General features: G+C 40.9%; 1 protein-coding gene across 5 annotated transcripts in view; it reads left to right on the top strand.

Moving 5' to 3' along the window:
- nrf1 (nuclear respiratory factor 1) overlaps positions 1-18,292 on the top strand; it is a 36,243-nt gene extending 17,951 nt beyond the window's left edge. For 4 of the 5 annotated variants that reach the window (XM_088644924.1, XM_088644928.1, XM_088644927.1 and 1 more), the window contains 6 exons: positions 1,378-1,536; positions 1,835-2,041; positions 3,058-3,168; positions 3,683-3,840; positions 8,325-8,449; positions 15,923-18,292. In XM_088644924.1, coding sequence (XP_088501050.1) covers positions 1,378-1,536; positions 1,835-2,041; positions 3,058-3,168; positions 3,683-3,840; positions 8,325-8,449; positions 15,923-16,083 — 921 coding nt within the window. In that variant the 3' untranslated portion in view covers positions 16,084-18,292. The remainder of the gene's footprint in view (positions 1-1,377; positions 1,537-1,834; positions 2,042-3,057; positions 3,169-3,682; positions 3,841-8,324; positions 8,450-15,922) is intronic. The other variant, XM_088644929.1, reaches the window with a different exon arrangement.
- Positions 18,293-26,889: the final 8,597 nt, after the last annotated feature.

Below are 26,889 nucleotides of genomic sequence, written 5' to 3' on the forward strand. Positions count from 1 at the left end.
GACACTGCAGTGTGACATACGACATCACAGCTTCTTTTTGTAGAAACAGTAGAGAAATTGGATATGTAATAATTATGCAGATGATGTGAATGATAACTGCGTAGAGAAAAGCATCATGTCCAAAATAAAATTGAAGGCATTTGTAACCAACAAAGACTGTTTCCATAATAAACAAATGTTAGGAATTTCTTAATATCCCTTCATATTTCTTTAAGTGTTCCTCTTGATTTTAGTTCTTCTCTTCATTTCTGTAGTTGAGTTAAGTCAAGCAATCAATCTTGTGAATAGTAATTGTTCCCTGGTTTTACTGAGAGTTAGGTCTGTGTAGGTCTTTGAAATTTCAGCTCATCTTAAGAATTAAGTCAGTTTGTTCATGGTGGTTCACTTTACCTGAGTGGTATGAAAACCAGTTTTGAATGTCTCATTATAATCTGGTTTTCAACTCCTAAGGTTAGAATTATAGCAGGTCCAGAGTGAAGTATGGCAGTATTCACTTTGCTTGAGCATTTCACTCAGGGGTTTTCATGTACCCAAGTAATATATAATGAACAAAACGAAATATTAAGTTTAGCATTGAAGTGCAGCAGACAAATGTTTTTACCCAAGCGAATACTGGCTCAGTTAGTGACATTAAGTGACAGAAATTATGCTGAGAGATAGAATAGTGTTCATTCAAAGTGGGGCAGATGGACTATAACAGTTTTTGACAAGATATTTAGGCCTGAAAAGAAAGGGGTTTGATGGCTAATCTGATGGATTAAGAGATTTGCTAATCTATTGTCATTGCTTAATTATCCTCTGAATGTCCTGAATGTCCTGAGATGTCAGAGGTGCTCTGGGCATGATATTGTCCTGTTGTCCTGAGAGTTAAAGCAGGTTTTTAGTGGGCTCTCTTATTAATTAGAATCCAAGCTCAGGTTAACATGGTGGCCTTGAGAATTTATTTGAGAAATTCCTTTAATATTCTGTGTGAAGTAAAGCAGTGCCGTGCTCCTTTAGAGACCTCTTGCCCTTGAAAATAAACAGGGCAAACACTGTTAACCAGTTCCAAAATACAAACATTGGCTTGACAGTTACAATGGCAATTTCTAGATCATACCATGACACTCAATATACTGAAAAGCCTATATGAGAATAGGAAAGATTTTCCTGAAATCAAACTCTAAGCACTCTAATAGGGTGTTTATTTATAGTCTTCAATATGGACTCCTGCAATTAAAAATTGATAACTTCCTTTCATCACTAAAGATGCACTGCAGATGCTTTTAATGTTGAATAAGATGCTATTGAATTCTAGGCCCCATGAGTGTGACCTGTGCTGGTGGGAAATGAGTGTGTTACAGTGGGGTAGCCTGTGTGGTTGTCTTGCTCCTTTAGGCCCAGCTGCGGGCCTTTATCCCCGAGATGCTGAAGTACTCCACGGGCAGGGGCAAGCCCGGCTGGGGCAAGGAGAGCTGCAAGCCCATCTGGTGGCCGGACGACATCCCCTGGGCCAACGTCCGCAGCGACGTCCGAACGGAGGAGCAGAAGCAGAGGGTGAGGGGGGCCGAGACGGTGTTGGGGCAGGAGGGCAGTGTCAGCCTGCTGAAATGGCTTTCAACCCTCAAGGGGGTTGGTGTTTTTGTTAAATGCTGGTTTTGGTATATATTTTCCCTTATTTAGAATGTTCCTTTTAACAATAAAATGGATGTTTCTTTTTTTCCCGAGCCCTGTTATATTAATGAATTGTCCAGTACGTCCAGCCTCGCAGCAATGGCTCCTTCCTGTCTAAACTGCCCTTGCCACGACTCAGAATGCGAGAGTAATGCTGTGTTCTTGCTGTTGCTGTGTGAAGGTGTCATGGACACAGGCCCTACGGACCATAGTGAAGAACTGTTACAAGCAGCATGGCCGGGAGGACCTCTTGTACGCCTTCGAGGACCAGCAGGCCCCACAGACGCACGTTGCCACGGCAGCCACCCACAGCATTGCCCACCTCGTCCCCTCGCAGACAGTAGTGCAGACAATCAGCAACCCTGACGGCACCGTCTCCCTCATACAAGTGAGTATCTAGGAGGGCCTCAGGTCCTCTGAGGTCAGCTCCGTCAGAGCTTTGGAGAAATGGAGGCAGGGATTTATCACATTTATCCTGCCGGGTCTCTGGGTGCTGTTGCTGTTTTCAGATGTGGTGTTTTGAAGTCACGCCTTCCCTGGGAGTAAAATGAATGATATTAGTCAAAGGTGACACGGACACAGTTAAAACAAAACAATGATCCAAATCCAGTAAAAATGTGCACTTTCAGCATTTATACCGGTAATATACTCCACCAACTAGGCACATTAACAAAGAAACAACTGAGAGATCTAACTGCATCATGGTATTAAAGGAGGATTAATTAAAAAGAAAACAAACCTGTGGGAAATATGAGCTATTCACAGGTGTTCAATAAGAAATTGCTGAGCATTTAGTGTAAGATATGAGCATTAGTAATGAGACTGATTTCGTACTGGTTCAAAGGCAACTTCAAACACCAGGTCTGTCTCTGTGTGGAGCCGAGTTGAAAACAATTGAAGAATTTTGGTAGGATTAAAAACCTTTCAGGCTTGGTGATAAACTGCAGACAGAGATTGTTTCTTTTAATATTAAAGTAAAATTGAGAGATGAAAGAGGGCAAATGAGCCCTGTGGGACGACCACTTCTTTCTTTTTTTATTGGCTGTTTCATTTGGTTTGTGTGCAGTTAAATATGGCGAAGCATTGCATTGTTTTTGAAACCCTGCAGCTGTTTCTTATTTGTGTGTGTGTGTGTGGTGGGGGGGGGGTTCGTCTTTCACAGCAGCATCGATTCATAATGGCCTTTTGTAGGTCTGTTCTGCCCTGGAAAACGCTCATCTGTAATACAACCTTTGATCTTCAAATGGTACAAGTTGCCGTTATTTAAATTACTACAGTAATCCAAATAAAGATGCTGTAATATATTAAAAATGGAACGCACGTATTTGGTTGGGCTGATGCAGATGTGTTTTAAATACCTTCCATGCAGAGGTTTATTTTAGTCTCTGTCTGCTCCTCTCACTGTACTCACAGGTTGGCACAGGTGCCACAGTAGCTACACTTGCAGACGCTTCAGAGCTGCCCACTACTGTCACTGTGGCTCAGGTGAACTATTCCACGGTCACCGATGGAGAGGTGAGGCACTCAAGCATTCAACAAAAGCTCACAAGTTGCACAATGAAAAAACAAAATGATACGTAAATACAACATTTCAAGATGGTGTTGAACTGCTCCAGTTTCAAGTCTCAAAGTTAAAAGCTTGGTATGTGCTTGTTCTTAAGCTTAGCTTTTTTCATAGTGTTTTATCATATTAACAACACAAAACACATTTAACTAAAACACAACTGGTTTCTGGCTTAAATAAACAAAATGGAGGGAAACATTACCACAGAATATTCCATATTTTTACTTCTGTATATTGAAAGCAGTGTTGATAGAGTGTCTAAAAGGAGAGCTTTTGTGAATAATATTATATTTGCATTTGGTCTTTAAGAGTTATTTTCTGCTGTTATTGAAATCATTTTTTAATATGATATTTGCATCCTTTCCAACCAGATGGAAGTACTTATTCCATTGCAGAACGAGGTTGATTTTAAGACAAGTGTGTTTTATCTATTTACTAATATTTTTTGCTGCTGCTGCTGTGCAGGTAGAACAGAACTGGGCAACGCTCCAAGGAGGAGAAATGACGATTCAGACAACTCAGGCCTCGGAGGCAACACAAGCGGTGGCCTCGTTAGCTGAGGCAGCAGTGGCGGCTTCTCAGGAGATGCAGCAGGGAGCAACAGTTACCATGGCGCTGAACAGGTACACAGCAGGGAGGAGAGGCCCACTCAGGGGAGAGGGCCTGCTGTGAGGAGATCCACAGCGGGGCTTGAAATCAGCTTGGCCAACATTTTAAAGACAAAACAAATTTGGTTCCTTACTTACTAAATTAGACCCGAGACTGCAAGTAGCAGCTTGTCATTCTTGACATAATCAGAAAACCCCTCAAACCTCATTGTGGATCTGATTAAGAACATTATTTCCTCTTATGAAGAGAACTGCCATTACTCCTTTATTGTAGTGGAGAGGATTAACTCCTTTAAGCATGCAGCACTGTTGCATTCTGGGGATTTTTTTCTGACTGATTTTCTTTCTTTTTTTTTGTCAAGTGTGTCTATTCTGTGCTTTATGTATTAATTTGAAATTATATCCAGGAATCCTACAGTCGATTAGAATCGCTCAAGAATAGAGTTCTAACTTGATCCAGTCCTCTAACTAAAGACAACTTAGGTCAGTGGTGTGGTGAATGGAGAGTTACCTTTTGCTTTACCTTAAAATGTAGTCTTGTCAGCTAGTGCTGCTTTTGTGCGCAAACAATGCACATTAACACCTGTGTGTTAAGGTAAGTCTAGACTGTACTGGGATTTTGAGAAATGCAGATTGTTGGCTAAAAGAAAAGCATGTTGGGATACAGGCAGCTGGTGTCTCAGACAGCAATGTTTTGGAGGTGGGTCGGGTACTGACTGTTCTAGGTAACAGTGGATGACGTGCTCAAACAAATTGATGCCACAGGTGCTTATGCTTCAGTCAGCACAGTTTCCATAACAGTTCACACTCGGTCCCGGAGCTGAAATGCTTCACACGACAGCACTGGAACACTGTCTTCCCAGGAGAGCTTGTTATCAGCTTCACCTGCAGCTGTGCACAGCACCCTGTTTCATTTCGAGCTGCTGGAGCTGGGGGGATTTATTAATTGAGAACAGTAGCTGTATTTTTTGTGTAGACTGTTCTCTTGTTTGCTCACTTTAATTTTGTGAGCTTTGAGTCTCTGCTTTTGTTTAAATAAAAATTTAATAATTAATAATTCCTTACACATATTATATACAGCTTTTCCAGACAGTCCAGTCAAAGCACTTTACAGGTAATAGGGACTCCCCTCCACCACCAATGTGTGGCCCCACCTGGATGATGCAATAGCAGCCAAAGTGCGCCAGAACTCTCACTACTCATCAACTATCAGTGGGCAGGAGAACTGAGTGATGAAGCCAATTCATAGATGGGGATTATTAGCAGGCCACAATTGTTAAAGGCCAGGGGGAGAAATGTGGCCAAGACACTGGGGTTAACATGCCTACTCTTTTCGAATGGTGCTTTCAAGAGTAGCACACAGGTGTTAACATTTTTAATGACCACAAAGAGTCAGGATCTCGGTTTTATCAGTTAGACCAAATTGATTTTCTTGGTTTAGTCTTCATCTGTTGTGTTTTATAGACTTAATGTATTTTAGATTCTTCCCCTTGTTTAGAGTTCATTTGTACACTGTGAGTGCTAGCTTTTGTGAAGAATGTTGAGGCTGTTCTTCTTTCTGAGGCTACTAACGCACACAGGGGAATTCACTGAATGTCTTCAATCTTCTGTCTCCAATTAAATTTTGTATTTAGGATATATGATTATTGTTGTTCTTAAAATATTTTTTTTCTGTGCTTCTGTAAAGGACTATTGATAAAATAGAATATCAGAGCAGCCACAAACAGGAGGTTATTTATTCCGTCCTGTTCATTTGGTTCTAGTTTTCTGTAGCTATATGGCCAGTTATGGATGTACAAGGAACAAAGCAATCAAACCTAACCCTGTGTGTCTATGAGGCTCCTGATCCAACTGTAGTGTCAGCAAGCTAACCACTTGACACACATTGTCTGCCGTCCTTTTAGTGTGTTGCTAGTATTGTAGATTTTCAGTCAAATTATTTTTATGAAAAGTAAATATGAGCATACAGAACATGAAGATTAAAGGATGTTCTCATACGGAAGGTCACACAGAAGCATTCATTAACTTCCCAGGTGCTTGGATTGGTGCTCTTTCAACAAAATGAAATAGCATTGCCCAGGAGTTTACCTGTTCGCTTAGCAAACAAGTGGCACTTTTTCCTGCTCTCCAAATGACAAGAGGGATGAGAAAGTTGCTAGCCGGGTAGAGGTTTGTTTAACTAGGGAGTTTCTCCTTCCTGTGAGCAGGACAGTGAAGATAAACAGGAAGCTGTGGTCTCCTGTGATTGGGTAGACTGCCAGCTTCCATCATGGCAAAAAGTACTTCATGAATGATGACAGAGGTATAGAATTAGAGTTCTAGTATCCCCAAGAACACATAGAATACAGCATGTGAAGAATGTGATAAAAATCAGTAAGTAATAGAATATGCTCATTTAAGCACAAATATGAAATTGCAATGAGGGGTTTTGTTTCCACTAGATGTCAGTATTCTTTCATCGATTTGTCAATCATCAAAGCTGTTGCTGGTCAAAGCTTGACATTTTTGTGTCAGGCGAGAATAGCACAGCTGTTACACCTGCTAAATGCCGTAGGATTCCCTGTCTGCATAGAGGGACGTGTTATGTAAGTGGCCTTCCCATAGACAGACGGTTTTAGTCATTCTGGTGGTTCTGTCTAGTAGAGATTTTTTTTAAATAGTTTTAACTACTGAGTCTCGTATTTTATGCGTATAAGTTTGTGACTGTGCAGCAAAGCTTCCACACAGGGGAGGTACATAGTGGTAGATCACGCGACAGAGACAGGACTGAGCACTGAGAGGGTACTATGACATTGATCTACATCATCAGCTGTAATAATATGCCTGTCTGCTGATGTGGTTTGTGCATCTGGGATTTTACAGAGGCTGTTTCCTTCCAGTAAAGGTCAGCGCAGCCATCTGAGATAAGTGACTATAAGCTAGATGATGGCAGAGTCAACTCTGATGTTTCGAAGACTATAGCTTGAGCCAGAGGGCTCGTGTATTTTCTAACACTGGGGTCACCAAATTAAATCAGACGCATTCCTGTAAGTGGACTCAGAAAGGAATGAAACAAGATACTGCACTCAAAAAGTCTGAGGAAATGCCCTTCTGTACACTGTTTCTGATTGTGTTAGCACTTATTAAAGTCACTGGGACACCTCTGAGAAAATGAGATGGCTGGCGTTTCTGTTATTTGGGTGAATTATGATAGGCTAAAGATTCTCAGATGGCACATTCTGTAATGCACTATTGCCTGTGTTCAAAAGATCCGTACTGTTCATGTTGAGACATTAAGGCTTGAGGGCATTTTGTCTTGTAGGAAGAATTAATCTGTCTCACAAGCATCATTCAGTTCAGTCTCCTATTTTATTTGCTACTGTAATTTGCAAAGGAGCTAGATATGGGATCTTGTTACCTGTTGCTCTGGGGCAGGCATTGTATTCCAATCGTAAACTTAACAGAATTAAGTGCCATTGAATCACTGACTGCTTTGGTATCTGTCCCCTGCTCCCTCCCTGTGTGTGGCAGACGTGCTGTTTAGCAGCAGACCTACAGTGGCGTGGGGAAGGGCTAGCCCAGATTGTCAGTCTTCTGATTCTGTGTCTTTCATACAGTATGGAGTCACTCATTAGATTTTTAAAAGTGATAAGAGGCCTGACTTTCATAATGACTTCATCTAGATAAAAATACATTGTTGCAAGCAACATAGACCTAAAAATAAGTGGGAGCACTGGATTATCTGTAATCCTGGAGTTCGATGGCCAGGAGACAAGCTCACTGGCAGTTAAAGGTGCCAGTATTATACCAGCCACAGTAATGGCTGGTAATCTCAGGTCTAGCTTTGAGATGTTTAATTTTGTTATGCTTGTTTTGACCTCTTTTCAAACTGACATTAAAGATCTCTAATCACTTCTTAAATTAGTGATGTAAACTTTAGTGTTGTTACCTAATCCAGAAAGGTAATAAACTCTGCTTGACATGACCATACCTAAATTGGGGTTAAAATCTTTCTCCTGCTCCACTTGTTGCTTTTGATAGTCTCTAGGACGAGGCTGATGTGTTTCAAGTGGATCCTTGCCTAGGGCCAGCTGGTGCCCGTCTCATTCAGAAGTAATGCATGATGCCAGTACGGGAACCCCTATCATGGGAGGGTTTCCACAGAAAGCTGAAACCTCCTTTAGCACACCATGTCCTCAGCCATGTGTTGTGTTTCAGGTGCTCATGGTCACACATTTCAGTGGTGCACACAGGATCCCTGGGAAAGCCACTCGCTTGGTCCTGCTCCTCAGATCCTTTGAATCAGTTTCGTGTGAAAAGACTGCTCTTTATACCGATGTGGTTCATCCCAACCTGAACAACAAACTGGGTCTTCCCCCTGCCTTTGCTTGAGCACGTCTGCTGTGTGGGCAGGAGACAAGAGGGGTGCGAAAGCAGCCGCCCCGCTCTTGTTGACATGCAGGGAGATCTACCTTCCTGCTCGCTGGTCCTCAATGTATAGCCATGTCTGTGTTTTGCAGCGAGGCAGCAGCTCACGCCGTGGCGACGCTAGCGGAGGCGACGCTGCAGAGCGGAGGGCAGATCGTCCTGGCGGGGGAGACGGCCGCCGCCGTGGGAGCACTCGCGGGGGTCCAGGACGCTAACGGTACCCCCCTCTTTCACAGTTTACACCCAGCTCTCGCAGGGAGGGGGCCGCTGGTGGGGGGGCGGGAAGGCCCAGCCGACGTCCCTCTCTTCTGCGTTGCAATGAATTCATCACCTTGCCTTGCTGGTCCTGCGTATCCGTGAGTGTGGGCCATGGTGGAATGGCCCACACTCACAGCATGTTCCTGTTTCTCTGGGACAGGCTGCTGCTTGCAGCTTTGCTCCTCCGGAGGACCAGAAAACCAGCCTCCTGAAGTGGAAACGCTGTGGGGTCTGTTCCTCAGTCCTTTCTGTTATTGTGATCAGCTCAGTAACCTGTTTTAGGTTCTTAATAACTTTATCAGTATTAAAGGGGGTTAGTCCAGGGATAGGTCATATAGTATGAGGTCATATAGTACATATCATGTGAAATTATCCCCCCTTCGAAGGATACAGTGATTTCTTAATTATTATTGCTGAGACTTTGTGCTTCTGAATGAAGCAATAACTCTTTATGTACTAAACCATTCACAGCCCTGTTTACTTCTGTGTTTTTTATCTTTTTTATCTAACTTAATTTTTATGGCTTAATATTAGAATTCTACAGTTGCAGGTCACCATTTATGCTTCCTGGAAAAAACTCTCGGACAACTAGAATGAGGCAGATGGTGGCTCTATAAAGACTTGTTTTATAGACCTAATTAGACCTAAGGATGTGTAGGGGTAAGGTAGAAGCTGGTCACTGTTAAATTTCATTTAAAGACTAAATGGGCTCTTTCATTAAATCTCTTTTGAATTAGAATTAGAATTTATCACATAGGTCCTGAATATTGTATTAAGATAGCATATAGCAAATAGCAGAACATCAGTACTCTCTGTAAGCTGTGAAGATTAAAAATGGTCTCAGTCCTTCATTGTTATAGCTTGTTTCTTACTAATTCGACTGCAGTTTCAGACACTGGGCGCATCACTATTTAGAGCTGGGCTTGAAAAAGAGCACAGAATTACTGAGTCTGGATGCCGAGGTGCTGAGTAATGTCTCTAACTGGGGATGTGAAACCCTGTTGCAACAAAAACATTTGCAAAGCAATATTTCACTAAAATCAAGTAGAATTGTAGCTTTCAATGTACCCAGTAGAAATGTTAAGAGCACTGATGATGGAATGAGGTTATTCCTGTTGTCCTGAGACTTTAAATATACAGCTCTTAATCTTGTTTTACTTTGTCCTTTGTTTTGCTCTAAGATGGCAGCCAAGGTACCACTAATTGACATGCATTCCTCTTGCTCAGGCTCAGACTTTTGACCTTATCATAAGAGACGACTGTCCTGCAGAATTTTTCTGTATGCCTCCTTTACTAATGCCCAGAGGAGATCTTCTCTTAAATTTCATCTTAATATTTTTCTAATGTGACCGGACATTGCTGGGGGTGGAGAGGTACCAGAGAATTTGTCAACTTGTCAGAAACTAATGTAATCCATTGTGTGCTGATGTGACAGATGGCTTGCACCCTATAGATTTGCACAGGGCTCCAGTGACCTAGCTTGCCTTCTATGGTAGCTCTAATCCACAGAGGCTTTTAAAGATGTGGTAACACCCCTTTCCAGCATGTATTGCGGTAGCCAAAACAAGGGCACACAGATCTGACTCTTATTCTTCAATACCGTGCAATAATGTCAGAACATGCCACTGGTCAGAAACAGTCAGGTTCATCAGAGCAAACAGTTGTTTGTAGCAGTACCATTTCTAAATCTCTGCATCATTTTATTGCCAGCTGTTAATTAGTTGATTTGGATTTGCACCCAACACGTTTGTTTTGTTCATTTAAATTATTTATGTTTTCGATATGAAATATATGTTAGGTGTTTAATAGCTCCATACATATTCACATCTCATGGTTCATGTACCCTTTTAAACAGATCATTTTTAAGAAATTTGAAAATCTTAAAAAGATTAAGGAATAAATTATTGCATACCTCTATATGGGCATTTTCAGATACTGACAAGTGACCAGTAACACCCTAAAAGATTTCTTAAAGCAAAACAAAGACCTCTGGTCAATAAGTATGTTTTGAGGTCAGAACATCTCAACTCTGGTGTGTAGATGACATACAAAACAGATGAAAAAAGAAATCGAATAGAAGTACTAAACCAGAAATACTTTTAGCATATCAGACTTGTGTTAATTTATTAAAGGTTTGCAAATGTCAAAAATGTGTTAAAAATATTTTTTTCTGTTAAGTTAACATTATACATCAAGTATATTGTATTGTATTGGAATATTGTATTCCTGGTGTACTAAATCTCTGAGGTTCTTAGTGGACCCGTAAACCAGGGAATAGAAAGCTAAAATGCTTTGTATTCAGGAGCAGAGCTACAAAATCCTTGGTTCTGAAGATAATTGTATTTTTCAAGGAACTGCCTTCTGTTAAATTCAATACAGGAGACAAAGGGTTGTAGCAAGGGAGGACATTGTAACAAGAGTGAAATAAAAATGAAAGCTGAGAGTATTTGGATTTATGATAAGCAGTGAAGAATCCTGCTACCGGTGGGGAAACCTAAGACAGAAATAGAAGAAGTATAAATCCAGTGGAGCTCTGTCAGTCACAGTCACGAGTAAATCCATCCCTGTGCCCACTCAGTATAAAAATGTGTTTTAATAATAGTTGCTCCAGGCTTCTAGTGCCCATGCACCCTCGCATCCTGTCTTTTGTTGCCTCACATCCTGTTGTTTGGAAGTGGCCCTCCTACCCCTGTGATAGTCCCTGTGAGGCCTGTAGCCCCTCAGGAGCCCTCCTAAAGAGCTTTGATCCACTCCATTATCAGTCCATAGACTAATCACCCTGCCAGCTGTCACTGCTGATACTGTACTGGTTTAATCAGAAGCCCGTCTGCACACCACGTGTGCTGAATTAGGAGAATGGACAGGAGTGAAGGGTATATTTAAAAATTAAAGCTGATTAACGGGCATTAACATTACATTTAAAGAAGTGGACATCAAGATCCCTTCTACCATTAGTGCAATATGTGCACTCTTCTAAACCTTTTAAAAACAGACTTCATATAACCTTTACACCTTATTTCTGAGAGACAATGTCCACTTCCATAATGTGTAACCATGTCTAACTGAAACATTTCCCTCACAGTTTAGCCATCTTCAGTTGCTCTGTGCTTTTCATGATGAAAGAGAAGTGTTGTATGGCTCATAGTTGTGAAACAGGTCCACCTACTAGATCTGTTAAGTGGTTAGGCATTTCTGTGAATAAAATGGAAGATGTAGAAGCGAGGAACATGAAAAGATGCCTTTCCCTGTACTGTGTGTAAATACCTTGCCCCAGGTGAGACATTTTAGGTTGTGTTTGAAGCTCCAGATAGATGCAAGTCTGTTGGTGTTTATTTAGCCCTGATCTACTCACTGTCCTTTGAGACTCTGCCTCAGTGAATGCAGTCAACTGAGCCCAGGGCTTCTGTCCATGGAGAAGAGATGAAGATGAAGAAGTGTGCCACTGGAGGAGAAAAACAGGCCATTATTATATGAAAATATTAACTGAAAAACACCTTAAGACTTATTGAAATATACAGCTACACTGAATCCTGTAAGGTGTTGATCACTGATGTTAGAGTTTTTGTTGTTGCTGCGGCTGTGGAAAAATACAGCAATTGCAAGTTCAACACTTCGGCTATTGCATAAAAAGAATGCAAGAACAGAATTATAGTGGTGTATTTTGCAGGTGGGATGATATTGTTGTGAATATTAATGATAGTCATACTTGGCTCTTAAGGGTCTGGAGAGGGTTTTTAAGCTGCCACCAAAAATCTGTAAATACCAACTGTCCCAAATTAATCAGTATAGTGTCTCTATGGTGGAAGTGAGGCATTTGAAGAGAGGAGGCTTGCTGATTGAAGCACATGTATTTTGCTGGTACTCCAATCAACCACTCTACCATCCACGTCAAGATAATGACCTGTTGCAATCGTGCAGCTGCTTCTCAGGGCTGTTTGCATTTTAGCAACACTCTGGCCCTGCTCAACTGATCACTGCAACTCAGTCATAATAACTGTGCTGACCCAGTTAGCCCGATTAACACACTGCACAGGGGCACTAGAATCAGATTAGCTTGTATTTGTCTCGGCAAAAGATGATAGGATGAATTATGAGTGAATAAGTGAATTGATTGAATTTGATTTGAGCAACCTGCGAGTCTGTGGAATTAAATCCCAAAGGGAACGAATGGGGGAAAATGTATTTGAGTGACTCGGTGAGAAAGGAATCATTGTCTTACGAAGTCAGCTCTGCGTCTGTTTGGTCAGGTTTGATAAGGTAGGTCTGATAAGTCAGACCGACCTCCTGACAGGTCTCATAGAAAGTAGGTCTGATCTCTACGTTGAGAAATGCTCTGCAATATCTTGCATTTATACCCTTGTGTTCAGTATCCTTACAGATAAAGTATGATTTCAGTTTCTAAATATCTCTTATTGGATGACTATAGTAGTAAAGTTTACTGGAATGTCTTAGTCCCCCGTACCTCTTTGGTTTGTTTGAGTGTAAAAGCATGTGTGGAAGACCTGCTTCGAAAAGCTATGAAATGGGTGAATCAATACAATGTATGTGGTTGAAAAACCTACACAGACCATAAACCAGCTTGCATGTCCAGAGAGCGTCACTGTCTTTGTAAGCTCATCCTGTGGGAACTCTCATCTTCGAGTTGAGGGAGAGTTCAGTACTTGCACCGTCCATCAACATTTACTGATATTCCTTCACCCTGTCCTTACAGGCGTGGGTTTTCAGTTATTGGCTTTCTACCTACCTTTTGTCTTTATGTGTCCAATAGCAGGCTGAGAAAGGTATGCTTAAAAGGTTGCTGTTTGTAGCTATTGTGTATGCAGATAGAGCCAGTGCCTCTGAGAGCAGCTTTGATTACACTGTCCTGGTGATTAGCAGTGGCTGCTTTCCAAGGAAGGATTTGAGCCTTGGGGGCAGTAAGCTGAGAACATACCTGAATTACTAGCACTTCAGTCACCACGCTTCCGTAATTAATATTCAAATTAATCTTGAGGAGCACATCGACAGACAACGCATCTTTTCAGTGGAAAGATTGGGGGTTGTTTGTAAATTAAAAAACAAGTTTAATCTTTAAAAGAAACCAGTTGGGGCAGCACAGATGCACAGTGGTCAGCTTTGCCGCCTTGCGGCTCTAGGGCTCTAGGGCTCCAGGTTCAGTTCCTGACCTGGGGTGTTATCTCTGTGGAGTTTGTATGTCCTCCTCAGCTTCACAGTCCAAAGACATATTGGTAGGTTCTAAGTGGCTTCTAAGATAACTAGCCCTGGTGAAAGTGTGTGCATGTCTGTTTTTTTCTCTGACCTATGATGGAGTGGTGTCCTATCCAGGGTGTATCCTTCCTTGCACCCGTTTCTTCCTTGGGTAAAAGAAACCCATTGAAGGTTTTGCGTTATTCTTTTACAGCAGGGTGATTTTTAAATGCATGACTCTTAATGCACCTTTTTCTTTTTCAATTGCTAGTGGCTGAAAATATTGCTTACATTAGAGTTAATTGGTTTACTTTTTGGATCCTTTACCACCTTGTCTAACTGGTGAACATTAAAGTCAGTTTCTCACTATGCAGCACAATTAGACATGACTTTTATTTCTGGGAGCTCATATATAACAAAAAATGTAGATACTGAATTGCTGCAAAAGCATAGTCTACAAAAAATCATTGGTGTTTGACAGTTTCAACGAGTATGAATTCACGGAGGCACATAAAAGCTGACGCCTTCATCAGCTTGCTTATATTTTAAAAGAAAGCGTGACTTTTCTTTATTTTGTGTACACACTCCTAAATATTTCCATATATTGGCCCATTTTACCACCACTGCTCCCTTCTGTGTAGCGTCCTGCCCTGGTCCACTGCAGAAGTTTCCCCACGTGCCGAAATCTTGCCCTGGCCTCCCCCCTGCCTTGAACAGCTTGCATGGCTGTGACCCCGCTCATGTGACTGCAGTAATCCACAGCTGGGAGGGCTCCGCGGCGTCTCAGTCTCCCCATTGTTCCACACTGCAGGCGCCGCCACAGCCTGCCAGCAATGATGTGCTTGCTCCACGCTTTCCATGCACACCAGAGGACATTCCCCAAGAAGCTGCCTCTAGGGCTTCCAGTTGAGTGTCTGCTCCACCAAACCCGGTGCCTAGTTAGGACAGTCAAAGCCAGCCCAACCAGTCTGTCAGCGTTCTACTGTGTATCGTCTTCTTCATGTTTCACGTACTTCAGCTTTTCCTGAGCCCTGCATGATTTTGCTAGAGAACATGGCATGCTGTTGATGTGACCAGGGATCGCAAGACTGTTACATCAGCCAGTATTTTAGTTGTCTTCTAATCTTGAAGAGTTAACATGCAGACATTCAAGTTTCCCTTGATTCTCTTTTAGACTTTTAGCTACATATACTGCACCTCTGCTGTAGAAAAAAGCCTTTTTGATGTTTAGAGGTGAGTTGCGGGCCCTATTCCTTCCCATTGAGTACTCTACAATTACTATCAGTCTTCAAGTTGGACAACAAGTCTGAGGGGAAACTGACACGCTTTTTGATTCCTTTAGGTTGAAATTAATTTGCAGAAACTGTTCTCATGACAGGAATGACAACTTCTTACATTTGGCCAGTACTAAAATGTAATCTCAAAAACCATTTACGTAGCCTTCCTTTTCCTTTGTTTCTGTGTGAACTGCCACTCCTTGTGTAGGTTCTTCTTTTGTGTATGTTTGGTATATGTTTTAAATAAATTATTCAATATTTTTTTCCAACAATAAAAATAGACTTAAGCCAAAGGTAGGTGTCTGTATATTCTCTTCAGCTGGTGTAGTTGCAACAGTAAAAAGGCCAAACTGACTCCATGTTCCTAATTGTGTAAGAGGAAGGTGCTCTGAATTGTGCTGAGCTTCAAGAGGGTTTCAAGGCACACCTGTTGAAAAGCACCACTGGCAACTTCACTAAAGCACCTCCTCACTCCTAAACAATGCTTTTATTTCTGCAAAGCACTCCATTTTAAACGTGATATGTGATGACACCTTTACAGTTCAATGTTAAGTGTAGAACATTACAATAGTAAGATCTAAAGCATTGTTGTTGTGAGATTTCACAGCGAGACCTGCAGTGATAGCAGTGGTGTTCAGTATATAGGACAGGCAAGTGGGAGCGAACATCTGCAACTTGTCAAGAATATCCTCTTCGGCAGGCTCCTTTTTTCAAAGACGAAATCTAAAAACAAAAAGACTGGCATTCGCTGTGTCATTTTATGTTTTCTGAGAGATCTTAAGAATCAAAATCAATCTGCATGCGAAGACGCAAATAAGATGGCCTGCTAAGTCGTAATGACCTTTCTACCTACATAGCATTCATTAAAAAATGAAACTGTGTAAATCTGTAGGATCATAACATACTTGTATCTTGCGACGTCCTGCACTACCCCATGGTAAACACTCTTCCTTTCTCCCCTGTCTCAGGCCTGGTCCAGATACCCGTCAGTATGTACCAGACAGTGGTCACCAGCCTCGCGCAGGGTAACAGGCCCGTGCAGGTTGCCATGGCGCCCGTCACCACCAGGATAGATAACAGTGTGACTCTGGACGGACAAGCAGTGGAGGTCGTGACCTTGGAACAGTGACGTCTTCCTCTGTGTGGCATGAGGTCACTTCCTCCCTTCTCGCCATCTTCTGAAATGGAGTGATGGGAACAATGAAGAGAGTGGCATTCCCGAAAAAGAAGGCTATGCTCCTGGCGCAAGATTTTGTCAAGTCTGAAAAAATAAAGCATTTGCAGGGGTCAAACAAATATGTAAAATATATCATTGCATTTTGTTTACTATGTAAAGATGATGAGTTTTCTTAGTTGCGTTTTTTGGCAATTTCAGCTAATGGGTTGGGGGATGAAATATTTATTCCTTTATGCCTACATCTTTTACTTGTTTTAAAAACTGAACCAAAAGGGTAGGAAGCCAGTATGAAGTCTTTCAGAACTAATCACAGCCATGTTAGAGACATGTAACAATGATAGTGCACAAGGTTTTATTTTTATTTTTGAATATATTACAATGAGAGGTCCCTGGGAAGATATTAAACATTCAAGTAAGAGGAAACAGAATCCTAAAGTATCCTTAAGCCCATAATATAGTGTGTATAATTCCCTACTTTTTGGTAAGAGTAATTGTGTGTCTTTGCTTGATATGAACAGTATACACCTCAGTAAACCTTTGCCTTTGTTTAAAATCCTCATGCCTGTTCACTTTGCTCAGGAAATAAATTCTCTTAATTTAACATGCTCATTTACACCCCTGTTGTTGCAGGGGAAAAAAGAAAAGCTTTTCTGGGTTTTAAAGTCACAGCTAAAATAAATGGATCATTTTTTTACGGTGCAGTCATTCTGGGAATGCCAATGTTTTTTTTGGTAACTCAATTATATATAAAAGAAATTGTGTAATATTGTCTCCCGTGTTGTGATACAGAGGATGTTTGGCTTTTAATTTTCTGATGAATAAAGGAGACATCAGCAGGATGAAAATGCTTGCACTGTAGTGCACGTAAATGCAATTAGACTTGTACATTTTCACTATGTATTTTTTTTACCTTTTTACCCTCATACAATACTTTTGCATCAAATTCTTAGCCAATTCTTCTGCTTCTTCCATGTTCCAGTCAGACCTTGCGTTTTTTGCTTCCTGTGTGCAGTTCTGCTTCTTCTCGAAAGCTGCATTAGGTCTCCAGTTCTCAGTGGTATTCTGAAAGGGCCGTCTTTCTGTCTTCTCCACATTGCCAAGCTAATGAACTCCTCCACTCCACGCCTCACGTAAAGGTATCTGCATACTTCAAGAACTTGGTAGTTTAAATCGTGGACAACTGAAAGAAATCAGTAGCCACCAGTGCATTGCTGAGAAGGATGTAAATCTCATTGTATTCTAATTTTTCGGTATCCATGCCGATGACACTTTTGATGAAACAATACAAGACGCCAAGAGGAGCTGTTTCGCGTGTATGTGTACTACGGCCCTTCCACAAACCTTTTTTTATTACGTCAGCAAATAAAAGAATCCTTTTATTTCTGACTCGACAGAGTGTTGACACTTGTATGTACTGTTTTATAAAATTGAAATGATGTTATTTGTAGACATTTCTATGTTTTTGTGTGAAGCGTATTTGCATTATATAAAAAGGTCTTGCCATTAGGATTTTTTTTCTAATTGTGCTCATGTGTGATTAAGTTAACGGTTCAGCTTTTCCCCTGTTCACAATAAAGGTGTTGGAAATCACTTCAACATAGTGACTGAAACAGCACAGAAACAAAGCATGCAGTACATGTTATACAACAGCAGTGGCTAGATCATCAATAAATGGCTACTGCACATGAAGAAATTGTGAAAAGGTTGCTTTGTTTTTCTTTCAGAAACAAGTCATAAAAATGACTTGCACTTTGTGATGTTATGCATTATCTTTTAGTCTGATAAAAGGAAAAAAATGCTTTGGAAATGTTTGCAATAACTTTGTTCCACAATCTAGATACTGTGGTGTGCTAAATATGTTTTTCAGGTGGATAGCTGCTTCAAGATGCGTAGTCTGCAAAGGAACAAGTTCTGGGTTAATTCCATGCTGAAAACAGAAAAAAACGTTTCAGCTTTGAAGCTTTCTTCAGGGCTTCACAGCCGAAACGTGTTTTTCTCTCTTCACTTTTCAGCATGGAATAAACCTATTATTCCTAATTTTTTTCTGGTTTAAACTATAGTGTTTCCAGACACTATATTTAAGGTGTTTCTAATCATGGAGGTGCCCAGTCCATCAAGTCTTACCATTTAAGATCTGTTTACCATTAAAATCAATTTTTAAGACTTGGAAGGTGTGAGTTTTGATCAATTTAGTAAGTTAAATGATTCAATATGTATGTTAATTTCAAGCACCCTCTAAAGAATTTATTGAAGAAATCACTTACGTGGTCAGAGTGTTTAGAGATTCCTCCTTAATGTGTGATCTATAAAGACCTGTTGTACTGTGTGTATCTGGAGTAAGCTTGGCCACCTCTACTGTAGTGAAAGCTGTCATTTTCAGAAGTACAACTGCAAGGGATTCCTTAAAGGCTCCATTAGTGAAAATGGTGAAGTAGAGGTTGAGTCCTGTAGTCCAGACATCAGCAGGTCTGTTGGGTTATGTCTTTAGTTAAACGTAATGGAGATCATCAAGCAAGGTCACACAACTGCCTGAGCTCCTTCAGCTTGCTGCTGTCAGGTCGCTGTGACCTTGCGATATTGAGTAGCCTTTTCTGTAAAGCTTGCAGCTCTTCCGATTGAGTAGTGTAGAAACAAATGACACCAGATTGAAAACAAGCGATTCATAGAGGTTAAATAAAACACTCCCCACATGTCAGGGAATCCAGAGCGAGGTAATATGATTTGTTTGCTTTTCTGAGAATAATGTGATGAGTGAAAAATAGACAAACCTTAAAAGACAGGGTTTTTTAAACATGATTTAAAGCACACAATATAATATTATGATCTATGGTAAACTTTAGGAATGACTTCCAGAGCCCAGAACACAGTAGCCAAAGCTGTAATGTATCATTACTATAACTGACCAACTCAAACTCATTTAAGGACATCTTTACCTCGGAAAAGTAGTAGTAAAACTGTTTGCTTAAATGACATATCCTTTGGTCTTCATACAAAAATGCACCCAAAAATCAGCAAGAGTGACAAAGTGTTCCTGGTGCATAAATGTTTACCACAATTAAAAATTTACCCACAGCTCCTTTCCCTAACTTGAAGTAGTCTCTTTTCAGGTTTTCATTCGTGAATGAGACACTATTGGAGGTAAAGACTGCAGCTCTTGACATCAACAGGCCGCTACAGTACAGCTCTCTGAGCCAGGCAGTCTACTCACAGGCCTGAGAGGAGCCAGCTTTCAGTCCTCACAATCATGATACCTGATACCCGGGCTCCTCCCTATTAAACCTGTGTTCCCTCGCAGCAGATGTGTGTGAGGAAGCCAGGGAGAGACAGAGCACAGCACAGCAGGGAGTGCTGCGGGAGAGGCTCCAGAGAGAGTATGTGAACAAACCAAAGATTCGAGCCCTTGAACTGCTAGATGTGGAAAACCAGCCTCAGAGTGACCAGACAACCCAAAAGACCGCTCGCTATAGGACAGCCGAATAAGCTACTGAGCAGATGAAGACCCTTTGTGTTGTTTGTGTGAATCATTTTGTTCTGTGTTCACACTGTGAAACAGTTTGGTTAGGTTCCTATGAGGCTGTTACTTCGCTTTCTGTTGGCTCTCGACCAATTCATTGCCCAGCCTTTAACGCTCTCCTTTGCGATCAGCCTAAGTACTGAGAAGGTCACTCAGCTAGGCTGCTCACTTTCAGAGCATTGCAATCTTGAAAGCTGTGAAACGTCTCCTCTCATTTGATGACCAGATAACCCTGAGCAACAGCAATTCAGCCAGCACCGTTGGCAAACTGGACATACACTGTCGATGGACTCAGGAGTACGTGTTGAATATTATTTTGGATGAGCAGACTGGTTATGTGTTGGAGGAAGGAGTGGACATTTCCTTGTTTCACCTTTACTGGTTCAAGTAGTTGTCATGCTTAGTTGTTATGATTAACACTTGGTGTGTGCGAGTAGGGGTGAGATATCAAAGTAACAAAATCCACACTTGAAAATGACATGCAGCTGCATTCAACCTTTGCTTCGTCCTTCTTGTTTTGTTCCTTTTCCTAAACAAGTGTTTCCAAGCAACTACATGCCCATGGAGACCATGTTGTGCTAATGTGTATCTTACTGGTCTTGTAGAAACATTAACCCCTATACTGGGAGCAGAATCTCTACTGGTCTATCAGTACACAGGGATTTTATTCAGGGGAACTTTACATCATTTTTATCACTTTTCTTCTGTGACAACATCTTTTCCCAGGAATGTCAAATCCACAAGTCCCCTCAAAGTCTTACATGGGCTTTGTTGCGATCTGTCAACAAGAGCAGGACATCATTAACTGCAGCTTTGATTTCTATGCTCTTGTCATGTGACATTGCCTTCCCAAGAGCCATGGTGTTTACCATCTATTTAAAACTCTGATATCATTGCCTATACTCACACTGGCCTTGAGTGGCTATGGCACTTTCTGATGGGGTGCCTGACACTCAGTGACATTATAGCATGCCGGTATAATACTTTGTAAAGTAATGTTTAGCTATTTTATACACTTCAAATTGCCAATTACATTTGCTACGATACTGGTGACCACAAAGAGGGCACAATGACGAGGTGTAAACAGTCACTCACTCCCACCTTACCTTGTAAGCGCCACAGCCCTGTACTGGAGGTGTGGAGGACAGTGGCGGCCCTCACCGACAGCCTCATGTTCCTGCAGGTGCTGAGAGTCGAGAGACCTCTGGGCCAACGAATCTCCCCCTCCCCTGGGCACCACCCAGCCGGCTCTTCACTGTTGATGACCCGACCCAGGCTCGGACCTGGGACACCTGGACTGGTCCGCCGGTGACCCAACCCAGGTTCAGGCCCAGGATGATGAAACTCAGACCAGCACCTTTATCAGGTGGGGCACTTGGGAAACCCCCGTTCCTCTTTCATATAAAAAAGACTTTATAGGGCACTATTTCCATTATATAACCACTTTTACAATCATACACTACTGGAGTGACTGGAATTGGTAATTAATTAGCGTCTGTGAACGTTGGTGTTTACATAACCTGCAATTCAGAATGAACTTGGAGGCGCTTGTGCCTCATTATCAGCTGTCTGAAGGAAAGGTAGCTGTGTTTGACTACAAAACCACTAAGTACTAATTTCCTAAGATAATTCCTGAACCACAAATGTGGTAAAAGGTTTATATTGACCTTTCCCATGTTGACAAATATACAGTAATATCAAAAACAAATATTTAAGCCAGTAAGGTAAATCAATGCTATTGTAGTGCAAATCTAAGACATTACCATAGCACTGCTACAGTAAACGTTAGACAATATGGTGCAGTGAGATGTGTGTGATATAAAATTGACAAGCAATAGCACATTCCCGTCGTTTGTAATAAATATTTATTACCATGTGTTAATAGTGGCGAATTGGCCCAGCGTGGAGTAGTGGTTCAGGCTTTGGACTCGTAACTTGTGGGTTGACATCTGGGTGGAGGACTGCTGTCTTACCCTTATTCAAGGTGCTTTGTTCACATGCCTTTATTTTCTTACATTCTTGTTACGTTTTCACACAGACGTGAACTTTGAAACCCTGGCTCCTTTCAAGAAAAGGCTGAGTGAGATTGCTAACTCATTTGCCTAGTACCTTCCAAACAGGCATTTCTCAGCTGGAACTTTTCTGAAAGCAGCTGACTATGTTTCTGCCCAGAAGCATCTTTCTCACTGCTTGCTGGGATGTGGCTGTGATTCACGGGACCCTGATATCAGTCAATGTACCATTTTCCACAGGAGGGTTCGGCTGTCATCCTTCCATGTGATCAGGCCTGCCAATGCAAGATGAGGAGGAAAAGACATTTGTAACAATGTATTGCAAAATGACAGAGGATGGCCTGTATCTTTTTGAAAATAATTTCAGAATCTTTGCATTGGATTAATAATTTCCCATGATTTAAGTTTGAATATCAGAACTATTTTTTTGCTATGAGAGCACATTGAGTGAACTACGGTACAAAGGCTCTAAAAGCAAAGGCTCCTGAATTCCAAAAAGTGCTTGATATTATGTTCTATATAATATATTTCAACTTTTTATAAAACAATATCACTTTTATTTCTGTTCAAACTGCAGTTGTTTAAAATATCCTAACATAATGAAAACATCATATAAACCTAATTCAGAACTAAAATCTGTTCACAAGCCTAATACCTTCCAGGTTTAGAGCTATATTTATGAGAAGACTATTCGCCGTGTAAAATGTGAGCTGTCCTTTACAATATACAGAATTAGATTTAAAATGTTGTTTTTAAGGAATGGAGTCTTAACTATTTTCAAATAGTTTTCCTGTGAGGAACACACGGACTCCATACATGCAATGCACAAAAACTCAAGCAAAACTTTGAAAACAGTTTTTGTAAAACTCATCATTTATTGATAGTAAATGTAATAGGTTTTGGCATAAAATAAAACCTTTGTTGAGCATGAACATAATGTCTATTATTTTTGGTACAGTATTCAGGTATACAGATTGGTATACAGATTCTTTCTATAAATCTCAACGTCCTCTTTATAAATGTATTTGAAAAATACTGATGCGTTTTGGTAACATTTAACATTTTTTCAGAATAAGGCAAACTGTATTATCTCTTTTATAATTGTTACAACTAATTCTTAAACTATTTACAGCAAAACTGAATATCATTTGAGACAAAATATACAGTTTCAATATCAGGTGTGAGACAAGAGCTAAACAGACGTGAAATTATCCATATGCGGCATTTGTCCACTGAAATTGAGTGCAACTGAAAATTAATGATGTCAGAAGATTTTTCCAAACAATCTGAAATTTGATGATAAAAAAAGGATAAAAAAAACATCCAGGACATGACTCTCCATGACCCAAAACAAAAAAAACGTTTAATCCTTGTTCCTCCGATCAGAAAAGAGTTGTGTGGCTCAGAGTGGGTAGTGGCCTATTGAATGGGCTTGCTAATAGTCTTCCCCAAACTGGGGATCCAATAGCACAGCAGGTGATGAACGCGCTCCTTCGTTCCTGGGAGACTTCACCGGAAGGCTGCGTGTCCTTGGTTCAGTGATGCAGCTAGGTCACTCACTGTCTCCCATTCAGGGGGGAGTCGTTCTGTAACGGGAATCCGCCTTCCCCTCCCCCATCCTCCAGCCCGCTGTGACGGACTGGAATTTATTGCATCATAAGCTCTGATCCCTCTATTCGTTAAACCTGGGATTTAAATTTGCAGCCTTCTGTTTAAAAAAAAAACACATTTCTAATCCACTACACCGTCCACACCCAGACCCCCTCCTGAATAAAAGAAAAAGATTAAAAGGCATGAAGAAATGGGAGTGAATTAACTCAAAATGTAAGATTGTTCCTCGTTTTATTAACCACCGAGCCTAGAGAGGAGCAAGCTCAAGACGGCCGGGCCGACAGCTGGTAATGCGCAGTGCTGTGGGCTCTGGGTCTTGCGTGCGTCATTCAGCAGCTCTGGATTAGGCTGCTTTATTAGAACTCTTTCAGCAAAATTGACATGGCCGAGCTGCACTCGCAAGTCTTCTCCTTTTTTACCTTCCTTCCTCTCGCCATCTACAAAGACCTGGAAGGATACATTCTCGGGTACAGGGGTTGTAAATGGTAGAATCATATTTGAGCTTCTGTGTTCTAAACTTTTGAAAAACTGTATTTCTTTGACAAAGTGCAGTGTTTTATGCAAAAATCGTACATAATTTTCCCTTCTTTTTCTAGCTCAATGTTTTTTCTCATGAAAGTGGGTGGTGTTTAATGTGCATATATATGTTATTCTGTACGATTATTTTATTATTTTCCAGAGGGAGATGATGTAAATAGTACTGTGTGGGTTACACTTTTAATGGTTTTGATTTAACTTTCAGCATTTTTGTTTCTTCAATTGGCTAACACTTTAAAAGCTCCACATGAAAAAAAAAAACTTGAGGCTACTTTGACATGCAAAACATGTTTCTGCTGCTGTGTGACTTGAAATGCCATCATTTCTCTTGGAATGAAGTACATGGGTTCAATGGAAAAGCTTGTATGTGCACACCTTCAATCTTACTGTTATTGTGGGTGTTTCCATCAACTCTCATTCTATTTCTATCTAGCATTCAAGACACTGTTTAAAATGAAACACCGCAGGCTGTAAAACTAGACCTGAAACAAATATTTTATCACTTTTGATATGTAAAAAAACATGACACGTGAAAAAAAAGTAGTTTCTAACAGAAGTTCAGGAGGAAGGTTAGATCATACTCTTGCCCACTTTTACTTTTGCGTGTTTATATATATTTTGCACCCAGGACTTCCTGTCACACGTCTCTTGCACCCTTCTCCGTCTTCACTCTTAAAGCAGCTCCCTGGCTCATTCCCCACAATAGTGAGGGGGAATTTATCATTCACTCAGCTAGGTGAGTCAAATAATCACATTAATTGAGATCGACTGTAAATTCCATTTCTCAGATTGCATCCCAATATTGAAAGTAATGTATCCTAAAACATACAAACGCCAGAGGCAGAACCAGTCATTGACTATTGGATTTTAAAACAGGCACAGTTTTGACTCCAGAATATACAGTCATGTCATTCTGACACCAAAAGGGTCACCGAAAAAAAATACTTCCTATTTTAAATAATCTTTCACAATATTAATAGCCATTGAAACATGAAATAGCCCTATAGTTAATCTTTTAGTCCAAGTTTATAGTTTGACATGGTCAAGAACTGTTTTCAGTTAACTCTGGATTAGTTTATTAGAGGCTTTTATCACTAATGTAATTTATGTATTTTTATTGATTGCGTTTTATCATATCTGTTAAGAATATTACTGCATCACATTTATAAGTACATCAGGCTGTGCTTTGCAGCAGATGACCATAATGTTTCACACTTTTCTCAGCAAATATCCCATTCCCAACCTGAGAATTATTGTCCTGTAGGCTATAGTAACCTTATTTAATTTTGTTTACCTGCCATAGATGAAACTTCTGTAAGTGTCTGATTGCATGAATCTGCAATTTATACCTTTCTCACTTAATCTAAGGATTATGATTTCACAGACTTAGGAAAGCAATTTCTAGCAGTGACACCCCTGACTATTCAGGCAGTATGAACAACAGTGATAATCAACAAAGAAGTTGATTTGTTTCTTTAGTATTTCTTTTGTGTACTGTATAAGATGAAAGTCAAACCTGTCATTTGAACAATATGGACTGATTTTTTCCCGAAAAGATTAACAACCCATCTGAAAAACCTTGAGACCTGCAATCTCTCAAACCACCGGCCTTTGTGCTGGAAGTCAAGCATGGATTATGCATGAAAGGTTTTCTTATATTTTCTAATGCTCCCTAACCACTAAAATCTCTAAAAATGTGCATTGTGTGCGCCATACTGAAATGCAACACACAGAAGTGGGTTTCATAAGCATGGCCATGGCTATCTCAGTTATTTGGATCTGTGGACTAAGGTGAATGATTCAAATGCGAAGACTCCGGTGATTAGTGACTCCACACCTCATCGCAGGTGTTTCCTGGCTGGAGGAAGATACTGACTGGTTCTGCAGACACCCTCTCTAGCAGATCTAAAGCTGGTCTGTGCTGGGCACTAACTTGAAGATTCCTAAAGAGATCAGACTGAATTCCCACAGCGTTTTCTCCATCATGGAAGATAAAGAACACCTCAGGTTGTGTTACTTCTCTCTTTTGCTAGAGATTCTTTTTTTCTTTTTTTTTAGAGAATCCAAACCATTGTGGAGAGCCATGACCTGTTTAAATGCACACACTCTGAGGGGATGTGTACTGAAGTGATACAAGGAAAACATACAAAGGATGAAAGAGTCCGACAAATTCTCGGTGTTGGCTGGAGGACATGTAGAAAGGATAGGTGACAGGAGTCTGAGAGGACAGGTGGACCTACAAATTTTCTAGGTGGCTCTGAAGCACCAGTACCTGAAGAGCCGGGAGAGGCTGTTTAACTGGGCGCACAAAGACAATAATGACCTGATTGAGATCAATAAGAGTTGGGCTGGAATGCAAACCTAAAGACAACAACAGGGTTCAGTAGTGCCCCCTTGAGTCTGAGCTTTCCAAATGAAGAAAATAACCAGCAATTTAAATAACCCATAGAGTAAATCTGCACCCTTGAGCAAGAGAGTTGTTTCCAAATGCAGGAGTATCTGTTTAAAGTCCTTTAAATCTTCTCAGAGCCCTGCAAACTAATAATAATAATTCCTTACTTTTCCTTACTTATATGGCACATCTCTGGACACTCCACTCAAAGTGCTTTACAGGTAATGGGGACTTCCCTTCACCAATACCACTGCAAAGCCCCTGCCTGGATGTGGGTAAAACTAAACAATAAGCAACTTTCCCTTTTTCCCTTTTCTACGCGTGTATTCATCCAGGAAACTGATATATCAAGAGTGAGAAAGTGGTGTTGGGACATCTGATCAATACCGTGGTATTGGGGAGTTTCATTTGGAAATTGACTACATAACATCTTCATATACTCTAATTGCTCGAGAGCTCTTTGTAAATAAATATATTCAGCAAAACATCTTTCTGAATTAAAAAGCAAAGGCAGGCTGAAAAAAGTGCTCTGTGGGAGTGTGTGAAGCTGTGTGTCGGTGTGGAGAGTGATTTTGTAAAAACGGGTAGTGGTATTGATTACTGCGGAGTGCAGAGAGCTTTGCAGGGTATCAGACCTCTCCTCAGCAGGGAGCTCTTTCTTCTTGCCTGTGGTCTTACAGACACCGGGCCAA

Source organism: Lepisosteus platostomus, chromosome 9, assembly GCF_059453375.1.
Source record: "Lepisosteus platostomus isolate fLepPlt1 chromosome 9, fLepPlt1.hap1, whole genome shotgun sequence".
Taxonomy (NCBI): Eukaryota; Metazoa; Chordata; class Actinopteri; order Semionotiformes; family Lepisosteidae; genus Lepisosteus; species Lepisosteus platostomus.